Consider the following 13,664-nt stretch of genomic DNA (forward strand, 5'->3'; position numbering starts at 1 on the left):
AGTAAGATGAAATGAAAAGCATAGAAGGTACTTCATTGGGACTGACAGATGGTGAGTGTGTCTGTGAACTGAAGTGAGAATGTAGCTATCTGAACCCGTGAAACTCTCCAGTGGGCAGAGAGAAGACAGCCATATTAGAGAGCAGTCTAAAGGACCAGTCAGACCACTTCCTAGCTACACAGCCTCTCTGCAAAATAGTGGGAGCTTCATTTTCAAGATGAGACCACAGGCATGACTTCCCACTATGAGTCACAGCTCATCAGAGTGTTCTCGCTGGTGGACACTTTTCACCCTTCACAGCGGCATCGCTGGAGCCTGAGTGAACTGATGAGGGTCAGTCTTTCCAGTGCCCTCTATCTCCTCCATGATGAGGACATTTGTTTTTTTCTGATAGGATCTGACTTCTCTTAGAAGCCCCTTGACCAGTGAATCTGACAGCTGAGAAGACAGCCTGCATTCGCTGGGCCACTGGTTTTCTGTGTTTCTGGATAAAGCTTCTGTATGGGACCCCTCCAGCCCATGGAATGGTTCTGTCTACATTTGGGATGTGTCTTGCCACCTCCATTACCCAAATCTAGGCGTTCTCTTACAGACATGGTCAGAGGTTTGTTTCAGTGGTACTTTTTTTTTTCTTTCTTTTTCTTATTCTTTTTTTTTTTTCTCGAGACAGGATTTCTCTGTATAGCTCTGGCTATCCTGGAACTCACTCTGTAGACCAGGCTGGCCTCAAACTCAGAAATCCACCTGCCTCTGCTTCCCAAGTGCTGGGATTAAAGGCTTGGCAATCAAAACTAAGCATCAAAGCAGGTTTCTTCTTGAATCTCAAAGTCTCCTTCCTTTCTGGGTGGAGGTTCTCTGGGAGATGTTTCTTTTTGCTTCCCAGCACCCACTGCTTGTATATGCTTGAATATTACCTATCGATTAATATCTCTGTGATCCATTCATAATTACCAGATGTAAAAACTCTACAAATACAAGAGATCTTTATCACCTTCTTAATTTTGTGATGTTTAAGTCCTTGTAAACCACATAGCACTTCTTTCTAAAAAGAAGAAGCATACGTAATTTGGTAGTTTTCTATTTGTTTTTTGAGACATGCTCTTGTATATACTAGTCTGGCCTTGATTTCTTTGTACTTTTTCCTCTACTTCCTAAGTGCTGGAATTACAAGCATGTCCTTGATTTACTGGGTACTGGGGATAAAACCCAGGGCTTCATCCACGGTAGGCATGCACTTTATCAACCTAGCTATACCCATAGTCCAACATCTATCTATACTTATTTGAAAAGACAGGTTGGTGTTTTTCATTGTTGGTGCAATAAAATATCTGACGAAACACAACTTGAAGAAGGAAGGTTTGCTTTAGCTTAGTTTGACTGTACAGCCCATCACTGCAGGGAAATGATGACAGGTCTCATTGCATTCACAGGAAGCAGAGAGAAGGGACTGCTGGGTGGGACTCAGCTTGCCTTCTTTTTGCTCAGTATGGGACCGCAGCCAGTGAAATGGTTCTGTCCACATTTAGGTTGAGTCATTCCATCTACATTTTGTTTAGCTATTTAGTTTGTTTCCATTTCTTAGTTTTGAAATGACAAGGATATGTAGAAGACTCTCAGAATTCTGATATCATTTCATTCCCGTGTATAGCCAATAATGGAGTGGCTAGATCATACAGTACTTCTCTTTAAGTTGTTGAGGAACCTCCATACTGTTTGTTCTGGATATTAATTTACTTTCTCACCAAGAGTTTGCAAAGTTTCCTTCTGTTTTAGTCAGGGTTTCTATTCCTGCACAAACATCATGACCAAGAAGCAAGTTGGGGAGGAAAGGGTTTATTCAGCTTACTTCTGCATTGCTGTTCATCACCAAAGGAAGTCAGGACTGGAACTCAAGCAGGTCAGGAAGCAGGAGCTGATGCAGAGGCCATGGAGGGATGTTCCTTACTGGCTTGCCTCCCCTGGCTTGCTCAGGCTGCTCTCTTATAGAACCCAAGACTACCAGCCCAGGGATGATGGCACCACCCACAGTGGGCCCTATCCCCTTGATCACTAATTGAGAACATGCCCCACAGCTGGGTCTCATGGAGGCACTTCCCCAGCTGAAGCTCCCTTCTCTGTGATAATTCCAGCCTATGTCAAGTTGACACACAAAACCAGCCAGTATACCTTCTTTCTACTCTTGCAAGCACTCACTTAGTAGTTTTAAAATAGCTATAGTAGATGCTATCTTTTTGTGATTTTGATTTGAATTCAATGCCATTAATGGCATTGAATATTTTTCTTTCATTTATCTGTTGGTCTTTTATATATTTTCTCCTGAGAAGTTTCTCTTTTTTAAAGGTTTATTTATTTTATGTATATGAGTACACAGTGTAGCTGCCTTCAGACATACCAGAAGAGGGTCTGGGATTCCATTACAGATGGTTGTGAGCCCATTCTCTCCTTCCCCCCTCCCCTATTTGAGGCAGGATCTCACTCAGTACTTCATGCTGGTTTAGAATTCACAATGTTCTTCAAGGTAGCCTTGAACTCATGTCAGTCTTTCTGCTTCAACTTCCTGAGAGCTGAGATCAAAGGCATGAACCACCACTCTCAGTTTATTTTCATCCAGTAGAATCCATGTGTCTGTGGCAAAGGATGAGAATATACTACAGGAGATAAAGATTTTCAGTACCTAGTGCTGAAAGTGAAATCCGAAAGCTGAACAATTTGTCATCTCTAGAGGTGCAGCCATTGGGTAGTTGTGTTGTAATATCAAATATAAAGCAAGTTGTGAAGCATTAAAAAAAGCAAATCAACCTGAAGCTCACCAAACCTCTAGAACTGAATACCACTTTCAGGAACTATAATGGAAACAGGAACTAAAGTAAAAGATACCACAAGAATGCAGACAAGCCAGAATGTAGAGCAGTTCACAGAGAACAGATTTATAGAACCAGCAAGTGCCTGGGAAAGGAAGGAAAGACTGCCATCAATTAAAAGAGACGTCGGGGTACAATAACCAGCTGCATGTCTGAGTCTGGATCAAAACAAATCAATCAAATAACATTTTTGAGCTAGAAGACCACGATTATCATCTAGTACAAGAATTATACAGGAGCATTAATAACTTTATTTTGCATAGTAGTGGTATCATGATTACACAGCAGGATTTCCTTCTTTGGAAGTAGATGCACACTGAAGTCAGAGAGTGGCTAACATATCTATGAGTCTTTTAACATTACTTTAGCAAATAAAAGACAACAGATAGAAGGAACAAAAACTCTATGTGATATTGTATTTTGTCTAAATAAGAAAGGGGGAGGTGGCTCAGTGGTTCACCGGATCTTCTGTGCAAGCCTGGCCGTTGGAGTCTAATCCCTGTAGGAGAAGGAGAGAACCGACTCCTGGAAGTATCTCCTGACCCCTGTACATTCATGCATTCCTGACGCCCGCCTCCATCTCTGTGGGCCTCTCCCTCCTTCCTTCTCTCCCTACCTTTCTCTCTCTTTTCCTCTGTGTGTCTCCTGTATCTCTCCATTTTTTCTGTCTCTTTCTTTCCTTCATGCACTTAATGCACAAAATTATAAAACAAAAAGGAGTAAGACCATATTTTACCTTTCCTTTTTTGTATGTTTCCAGAGACTTAGGGGAAGTAGGAGTCTAAAGGATTGCTAGGCATGGAGGGGTGGGAACAAGGTTCCTAGTAAGAAGGTTTTTGTTGTTTTGCTTTTGTTTATATTTATTCCTGTAACTTTTTTATTTGTTTGAACAGGTAACTGTTTTGGATGCTGTTTGTTCTTAAATAGATTGTGTATTTGAAAGATGGTGAGACCTTCCTGTTGGTAAAGCCGAGGGGGAAATTGAGTAGGTCTCAGGAAGGATGATAACCTTTAGGGGGACTAAAAGTAGTTATTGCAGAACATGTATTGAATTCTTGAGAGATGGCTGTTACAGAGAGCCAGCCAGGTTCTCCACCTGGCTTTGGATTGCTGCTTCATCATGTGATTTCTCTCTCTTGCTTACCTTTCCCCTATTGTGATGCCAGTCTACGTGAGATCCTCCCAGAACTGAACCAACACTGATGCCTTGTCTTGGAGACTCCAAAACAGCACCCTATAAGACACTTTTCTTCATGTTACCTTTACTGAGTATCCTTACAATAGAAAACAGGCATGGGCCTTGTACTGTCAACTTGACATAAGCTAGAGGGGAGAGAGAGAGAGAGAGAGAGAGAGAGAGAGAGAGAGAGAGAGAGAGAGAGAGAGAGAGAGAGAGAGAGAGAGAGAGAGAGAGAGAGAGAGAGAGAGAGAGACAGACAGAGAGAGAGAGACAGAGAGACAGAGAGAGAGAGACAGAGACAGACAGAGAGACAGACAGAGAGACAGACAGAGACAGAGACAGAGACAGAGACAGAGACAGAGAGAGTGAGAGAGGCTCCAATTGAAGAAATATCTCCATGAGATCCAACTATAAAGCAGTTTCTCTATCAGTGATCAATGGGGGAGAGCTCAGTCCACTGTGGTGGGTTCCATCCCTGGGCTGGTGGTTCTAGGTTCTAAAAGAAAGCAGGCTGAGAAAGCCATGTGAGACAAGCCTCCATGGCCTCTGCATTAGCTCTTGCCTCCAGGATCACGTCCCGTTTGAGTTGCTGCCCCAACTTCCTTCAGTGTTGAATAGCAATGTGGAAGTGTAAGCCAAATAAACAATTTCCTACCTAGCTTGCTTCTGGTCATGGTGTTTCAACCCAGCAATAGAAGCCCTAACAAAGACAGGCCTGGGAGATGGCTCAGTGGGTAAAGACAATCCACCATCAAGCCAAATCCTGACTTTGATCTCCAGGATCCACTTGGTAGAAGGAGAGCTGACTATAAGTTGTCCTCTAACATACATGTTGGTACTCTGTAACAAAAAATAAGTGACTAAAAATTATAGCAGCAGCAATAAGAAGTTGAATTAAATATCACTTCAGTTTTTTTTTTTTTAAATAAATAACTCAATAAAAGGCTGGCTACCTGCTTTAGGCAATACTCACATGTATGGGCAAAAACCCTTCAAGGACTAGAATTTTGAAACTATAAAGTATTTCCATAGAGGGGTTTATTGTACTCCTGGGTTTTTTTTCCCTTCTCGTATTTATTGCTAAATGTAGTCATTTATGATGCAGATTTTGTGTTTTAACATGACAAAATAACCCACTAAGAAGAAAAGAAATAACATGTAAAAGATTCAGAACCGAGTGTCTTACAAGCAGACAAAGGGCTAGGTGGGCCTCTGCAGACACTTCCATGGCTGCACTTTAGTAAATTAAAAAACAAAACAAAACAAAACAAAACCAAACAGTGCTTAACAGCACTTTAGTAAATTAAAAAAAAAAATCAGTGTTTTACAGATATTTAGATTAAATGCATTTAAGGCATAAAGATGAGTGGCTGGGAGCTCAGGAAGGGCTGACATAGCCGGAAACCCACCAGGTTTTCAGAAATTACACAGCCTGGGAGCTGACTTCCCTCTGTGGGAAAGCTTTGGTTTTGAAGGTGTCTAGATAAATGTCACTCGTTAATGGCTGAAAGTGCTGAAGTCTTATGTGGTGCCCTGGTCGTAAATGACATGGCTGGAACTTAACACATTCTGACGATTCATGTTCAAAGTTCCCCTTCCTTCCTGGGAAACAGAAGCGATTCGTCATTCCATTCGTCATGTCTTCCACGGGAGACAGAGTGCAATGGAATATAGAAGTCTACAAAGCTCTGTCCAAACCATGGGCCAGAGGCACTGCAACAGGAAGTATGTGTTTCCTAAGTAAAAGATTTTGAATGTTTGAAGGTCAAAGTCAAAACGACTGTGAAGCTCCACATACATTATTGACACAACTTCTTTGGTATTGTTACAAGAGAATGGCCATGTAGCTGGCCTCGTAGTCAGTGATCCTCCTAAGTGAGCCTCCTGAGTGCTGGCATTACACGTGTGCCTGTAATGGTGTCTTGATAATCTCCTTACCTCATAAGACCGTTATAAACGAGGAATGTCAGATGCAATAAACTTATAGATTACATCCTAAAGTGTATCAGACCAAGGATGACAACTGAGCTCTCAAGTTGTCCATAAATGTAAAGATAAGGACATAACAACTATCACTTTATTTCCACAGTAGGCTAGTTAATTAGTTAATTTTTTTCTGGACAAGGTGTCTTTGTGTAGCCCCTGCTGCTTTGGAATTTGCTCTGTATGCCAAGGCCCCCTCAAAGTCAGAGATCTGCTTGCCTCTGTCTCCCTGATGCTTTGATTAAAGGTGTACACCCCCATGCTGAGCTTCACTGCCTTATTCTTTAGCTCCCAGTCCAGTGCCTGGCTCAAAGCAGGTGCTTCAAGAACATTGGTCACAGGCCTGATTAATAGAGATTGACCTGACTACACCAGAACACATGATGTTATGTTTTTGTTCCCTGGTAACAAGGACCAGCTAGGTATCTACATGGACCATCTCGGGCTATTTTATCTGAGCTAATTGGAAGACTCTCTCCTCTTGCCATGACTAATACTTCTCAATCTCTGAAACACAACTTCCTCTTTGTTGATTTCATGCAGTAAACTTCAGAGTGCCTTGCAGGATGTGTCTAGTGTAACATTACACAGAACTGGAACGTTCTCTAATGTGACTAGATTAGCAGTACTAACATGGGAATCACTGGAGGTCAGACATCCTGGGGAGCAGGCTGACCTCAGTGGGTGTGGTTAGCACTCATGACTCTGGGTACTCAGAAGTAAGAGGAAGTACCCATTTTAACAGAAGAGCTAAAGCTATCTCTACACAGAGCTCTCCGTTGATTTCACCTGCCATGTTTTCAGGTCTTACTTTCAACTGTGTCCTGCTGCTGCTGCAACTACTACTTGCAAGTAAGTACAGGTCTGGACCTTTTCAATTGGAGAATTATTTCAGAGTACAAGGCAAAGATACAAGGATGGTCATAGTGATGCTGTTTGTAATAGCAACCTAAATGTCCAATAGTGCAGGACCAGGTAAATAAATTTGACATAAGAATGGCACAAGCCTAATTGAACAACCTAATATAGACTGCTGGCAATCACAATGCTACAGAAAGAGTCGAGGCAAACAATTATGTGTGCAAGTGTTACCAGGGAACAGCAGTGTGTGGATGTTTTTTTAATGTTTGGGCTCTAGGAAGGGAAACTGAAGTGCGAAGAGTTGGGAGAGAAGTTATGCTTATACATAACTTTGTGTTATTATAATTTATTTTAAACTTCAATAAAACATATGAGGCATTTCAAATATGAAAGCCACTAGCTTTTTTTGGGGGGTGAGTCAGGTATTCTATTCATGACAGAGAGAGGGAGGGTGCAGGGATGCGTCTAGGGAGAGAGAGAGGGATGGAGACTGAGGTTACCCTGTCTTTTCTAATTAACAGACAACCAGTCTAGATTAGGTGGGCTATTTTCCTGGCCAACAATGACCATTCTTCTGAGTGTTAACTCCATTAGCTCTAGAGTCACACTAGCTCAAATTGTTCACAATTGGAGGGCTGTGAATCTGAAAAAGGAGAAGGGGTGTCCAGTGTCAAGGACCCCACAACACATGGAAACTGAGGGAAATGCAAGTTCTCATGTTCCAGTGTCAGTCCAATGGAGGCATACATCTTAGGGAATGAGCCTAGGTTGCCCTGGCTGGCTCAAACTCCCTGCAGTTCTTCCCCAGGTTCCTTACAGGGAATCCAGACTTAAGTCATCATTCCTGGTCTGGCCATTTCTTTTCTGGGAGACAGTTTCATCACTTTGGCTAGCCTGGAATCTGCTATATAGTTCAGCCTGGTCTCTAATTCTGGGTTTTCCTGTCTCCACCTGCTGAGTTCCAGGATCCAGGGCCTGTGCAATCTTTATAGCTATTTCATAAGGACTCTCTGCTGCCTCTCAACTCAGAGAATCATTGGCACAGCCAGTCTTCTTCCCGACAGGGCAGCCATAGTTTCCTCTTTTATTCTGTGATGCATTGCTTGCAGAAATGGACCCACCTCCATCACCATCTTGCCCTCCTTTCCTTTCTGTACAGGGTCTTTGGAAGATGCTTATACAGTTGAGGTCGGTAAGGATGCCTCTCTGCCCTGCAGCTACTCTCTACCTTCCCCTAGGACACTTGTGCCTGTGTGCTGGGGCAAGGGATCCTGTCCTTGGTCACAGTGTGGCAGCGAGTTGCTCAGAACTGATGAAAAGAATGTGATATATCTGAAATCCAGCAGATACGAGCTAAAGGGGGAATTCTACAAAGGAGATGTGTCCCTGACCATAGCGAATGTGACTCTAGCTGACGGAGGGACCTACTGCTGCAGGATACAATTCCCTGGTCTAATGAATGATAAAAAATTAGAACTGAAATTAGACGTCATCGAACCAGGTAAGTAGACCTTTCCATGTCATCACTGTCCATCAGCATACCTGTGAGTCATACTATCATAGAAACAGAGGATTCTCACATCTGACTTCCCTAGCTACAAACCCTGGGGTGGGATGGGAAGACATGGATTAATAGGCCTCCCCTTTGAAGGCCAGTGGTGTAGCTTGCACATGTTTTCAAACTCAAGGATATGGTCTACAGAAGGGGAAGAAAGGCCTAGACCAGAGGTTCAAGACCCTGACTGATAATTAGCATCACATGGAAAGTTTCTGTTTTTAACTATCTTTGTTTTAATTTTTTATATGATGTATTTTGATCATATTTTTCCCCTACTCCAACTTCAGATTTTCTCCACCTTCTTACCCATACAACTTTGTATTCTGTTTCTCAAACACACATATACACCTATATACACACATACACACACAATACACGCACAAACACACACACATAAATCAAAACTTAAAACAAACAAGCATAATCAATAATATGAAAAATATCTGACAAAACAAAGTACACAAAATCAAATGGAGTATGTTTGTGTTGGCCAACTACTTCTGGGCAAGGGGCCTTCTCTCGAATGGGGCTGGTATACCCAGTGACACTCCATTGGAGAAAACTGGATTTTCTCTTTCCCAGCTGGCATCAATTGCAAATAGCTTCTTAGAGGAGTGGGAACTCCTGTCACCTTCCCCTTTTCAGTGCTGGAATTTCATCTGGTTTGAGTCTGTGCAAGTCTTATCTGTGTTATCATGGTCTCCATGAACTTATATGTATAGTAGCTCAGTTTGTTTAGAGCTAGCTATTACCTCCGACTCTTATAGTCTTTCTGTAGAGAGAATCTCTTATGTACTGTGTGGAACCATCACCGGTCAAGTAAAAGCTGATGGCCGATTAGCAAAAGGCAGGAAGTAACAGGTGGGAATGTTGGTAGAGAGATTGGAACTTTGGAAGAGAATTAGAGACAAGAGATTTCACCCTGAACTATGAAGAATTCAAGTACATGAAACTGAGGAGAGTTAACCAACCATGTGGCAGACCTAGACTAGAATAAATGGGTTATATAAGTTATGAGCCAGTTGGAGAACATGCCATGGTCTAGGCATTTATTCGTAAATAATTAAGTCTGAGTCATTATTCTGGGAACAAAGAGACTAGGTAGAAAAGACTGTGGCTACAAATGGTGTCCCATATTAGGCACCAAATGTTATCAATAAAATCTCAAATGTTCGATTTTACCAATAAAGACCGGGGAGCCAGATGCTGGGATAATAGCCTGCTAGCTCAGAGAGACAGAGACAGAACCCAGTTGACCTTCCTCCACAGTCGATGTCCCAAAAGGAAGCTCTCCTCCCCACACTGTCTTCAAACTCTTCAAACTGAATATCCCTCCCTTCTATTTCCTGGGCATCTCTCCATCCATCCTCCTGACTTCCTCTCACTTTCTGTGGTTTTTCCTATGTTTACTCCCTCTCAACTGGTTGCTTGCTCTGCCTCTTATCCTGTTGTTGACTTTATTTGATCCTGTTTTACAATAAACAGAAAGCTTTCAGATTAAAGGTGTGTGCTAGAGCTGAGCCACATCACAACGTAAAACACACTTGTCCAGTAAACAACACAATCTCGGGGTTCACAGTGTGATCAGATATCCTGTGGCATCTTTCCGTCTTCTCTTAGTGCTTGGGCCCTTCCTAGAAACCAGAGACATATCTGGAGATGGATTCTGTTTTTCCCACATAAAAGTCTATTTTAGGTAAGCCAGGAATATAAACACTGGGTTGCATGCACGTGTGCAGATAGATATGTGCATGTTCATGTTTTTTAAGATAGGTTATGTTTTAACATAGGTTCAGGTATGTAGCTCAGCAAAAGTCCATGGGTTCGACTCCCCATCACTACACAACTCAAAGAATTTAAGAGCACATCTTTGTGACCACGTAGAGCAGAGTTCAAACCAACTCTCCTTCTTATTAATTTTCTAGTATTGGAACATTATTTCACATGTATGACCCTTTTTTACATGTAAAATATAGTTATCTGCCATATAGGCCACTGGAAGGATTGTATAGGCAGATGTTCATACGGAAGCTTTAGTATGACCTCTCATGGCTGTTACTTCCACTACTGATTAGGCTGTAGCAATGGTAAATGCATCTCACCGCTGTTACACATCTGAAGTATGTGAAATACGCTCTCAGTGAGTGTGCCCATGTAGATTTGGAGCAGAGTGTATGTGCCTCTTCATTTATCCTCTTTCAGATGTTGTCTTCTGCCCTGTCCATGTTTCCTGACATAAACCAGGCTCTTAGTAAAGCCTTACTCTTAGGCAAGTGAGATGGCTCCATGGGTAAAGGCATTTGCTATCAAGCCTGATTACCTGAGTTTTGTCTTTGTAGCTCACATGGTGATTCCTGAAAGTTGTTTTCTGACCTCCATACGCCCTCCCCCTCCCCAATAAATAAATGTTAAAAAAAAATCCCCTAATCCATGAAAATGTTTTCTGACTCAAGCCAAGGTCACCCCAGCTGAGACTGCCCATGGGGATTCTACTACGGCTTCTCCAATAACTCTAACCACTGAGAGAAATGGTTCAGGTAAGACATAGTAAGCACAGGAGGGTGTGTTTACCTTGTATCTCAGTTCACAGAGCTTTGAATATGATAAATCACTTTTTTTTCTCAGCCTCTGTAGTATTGTTTGAGGTGACCTCATGGTGGTGGACCACATCTTAGCCTCCTGGGTTAGGATTCTAAATCACAAACTAGCCAGGTGAGCTGACGCAAGGCCTTTTAATTCTCTGGGTCTCTGCTTCCTCTTCTGTCCAAAGAGCAGGGCCTGGAGACGTCTGGATTTCTTGTATCAGGAAAATGCCCTGCCCCTACCATAGAGAAATTATTTTGGATATCCATAGATTTTGCTACAAAGGAAGAGAAATTTTGTTTTGTTTTGTTTTGTTTTCTTTCAAGACAGGTTTTCTCTGTATAGCTTTGGTTGTCCTGGAACTCACTCTGTAGACAAGGCTGGCCTCGAACTCAGAAATCCGCCTGCCTCTGCCTCCCAAGTGCTGGGATTAAAGGTGTGTGTGCCACTACTGCCCAGCCAGGAAGAGAAATATTTACTATTGCCATTGTTTTTTTTAGAAAGCCATTTGGGGCTAGAGATGGTTCAGCTACAAGGCTCACAACTAACAAAGGCTTTAACTTACTTTAAAATTTTATTACATTCTGTGTGTTTGTGTGTGTGCGTGTGTGTGTGTGTGTGTGTGTGTGTGTGTGTGTGTACTCATGTGTCATTGATGGTATGTGGCAGCAAGGAAAAAAACTCAGAGGCACCTGCTTTTTCCTTGTACTGTCTAGGACAAGGTGGATCAGACTCAGGTCTCAGGCAAGGACCGTTATACATGGAGCCATTTAGCTGGCCCTTATGTAAAATTTAATTTAAAAAAACCTCTAATAAGAAATTGTTCTATTTTAGGTAAATATTAAGTTAACGGAGTCTAAAAGGGAAGGCTCACAGCATCGTCTTCATTATTTTCTGGTTTGCTCTGAGCAGGCAGCGTTGCTTATATTTGAGGCTAATGGGCTGATTAGGTGCTGTTCAGGGCCCTTTCTAGCAGGACACAGACCATCAGCTTCCTCAGCTTCCAGCTGCCTACGGAGGAACTGCAATCCTCATGGGGCACGAGGATGAAAGCTGTCCCAGAAGAAAAACAGGACAGGAAGGGCTGGCTGTCCTTGGGCACGATGATCAGAGATGTTAATCTCCTCTTACTTCTGGAGAGAGTTCTGTTCTTAAACTTGAAGAAGCACTATTCATTTTCCATAATGGGAGAGAAAAATAGTTTAAGTCCATCTCATCAGGGCACACATCTCGAAAGTTGTAACTTGCGAGATGTTGAAAAGAAAATGAGTCCAGTGTGTGTCACAGTGCATTCGCACTGTGCACACAACTCAGTGGATGTGCCTGTCACTAATACTGTCGATAAGGCCAGAGGGCAGGGTGAGAAAATGGTTCTGCTATGCAGCGAGAGTAAGTTGGGTCCTAAATCTCCTGCTAATTCCCAACTCAGTAACATCGCTCCAACTCTTGGAAGTTTAGGTTTCTCATCGCCACAGTGAGGCTTCTAGAGCCTTCCTCAGAGGGCTATTGTGAAGATTAAACAGGGTAAGACGTGAAGCCTGTGTCAGAGCAGCAGGTCCATAGATGGAACTGGCTATTGATCGGCATTTTTGTTACTGAAGTTATTAACTTTACCTTCCTTGATCAGTTGCTCTGTAGGGAAAGGCAGTCTCTATTATGTCATTAGCAAGGAAATTAAATGCAGTGGAAACCTATGAACAGGCTCTTCTCTTACATCAGGCAATGTTGGCACATTCCCTAGATAGAATCTCCAAGGTTTTTAAGAGCCAGACAGGAAATAGTTAAGCAAGCAAGCAAACAAATGACAGAGGATAATATTCTAAAAATAAGAAACGAAATGGAAAACTGACATTCATTGACATTTAAAGGCTTGTTTACAGGTGTTATACTATGCCAGTGGCTGATAAGTCATTTGAATAGCTATGTGCACTTTCTGCTTACTGTGAAAGTGAGTATATTTAGTATTTGAAGCCTTTAAAAGTGAGAATGGAATTTCCAAAACTCACATGAAACAGAAAAAGTGTGTTGTTCTCTTCCTGAAGGAGCTAAGGCTGGATCCCAGGGGAGTCTTCAGCTCTGGGGAAGGCCTGCTCTGAGTCCCAGCTTTCTAACGCATAGTCTGTGTCAAGGATGGAGTTTTCTAGCACAGCGTCCTGTTTCTGGGTTGTTGTGTTAGTGCAGCAAGTGTAGCCCCTTGCCATCAAGGCTGAGTTGGATCTCAAGTCCCCAAATGATGGAGAACTGTCACAGATGGTCCTTTGGCCTCTGTGTGGACAATGCATCCTCCGCCAATGAAGCTAAACCTCCAGCTTTGACTTCTTTATTCCCCGCCCCCATTCCATTTTGTTACAAACATGAACAAGAGATATCTGTAAGGTTACTTTTTATTTATGTTTTTCTCAGGGAACCTAAGACTGCACTAGAGCATAAGCAGCAGGAAGGAGAAATGAAACAGATACACACACGCACACACGCACACACACACATACACACACACATACACACACACATACACACACACTGGGATAAAATAAAATAAAATAAAATGCTGTTTCTTCTTCTAAAAATGTCAAAATAGTGGTACATATACATAATATTACAATTAGGACCAGGTATGATGGCACATACTTTTTTTTTT

The 13,664-nt window shown here is 42.3% G+C and overlaps 1 protein-coding gene across 2 annotated transcripts in view; it reads left to right on the plus strand.

Annotated features, from left to right (window-relative positions):
- Positions 1 to 6,623: 6,623 nt before the first annotated feature.
- Positions 6,624 to 13,664, plus strand: part of Havcr2 (hepatitis A virus cellular receptor 2) — a 23,347-nt gene continuing 16,306 nt past the window's right edge. Inside the window, exons 1-3 of one of the 2 annotated variants that reach the window (XM_031353771.1) lie at positions 6,624 to 6,876; positions 8,045 to 8,386; positions 10,897 to 10,980. In XM_031353771.1, coding sequence (XP_031209631.1) covers positions 6,819 to 6,876; positions 8,045 to 8,386; positions 10,897 to 10,980 — 484 coding nt within the window. In that variant the 5' untranslated portion in view covers positions 6,624 to 6,818. The remainder of the gene's footprint in view (positions 6,877 to 8,044; positions 8,387 to 10,896; positions 10,981 to 13,664) is intronic. The other variant, XM_031353772.1, reaches the window with a different exon arrangement.

This window comes from Mastomys coucha, unplaced genomic scaffold (genome assembly GCF_008632895.1).
Source record: "Mastomys coucha isolate ucsf_1 unplaced genomic scaffold, UCSF_Mcou_1 pScaffold5, whole genome shotgun sequence".
Lineage (NCBI taxonomy): Eukaryota > Metazoa > Chordata > Mammalia > Rodentia > Muridae > Mastomys > Mastomys coucha.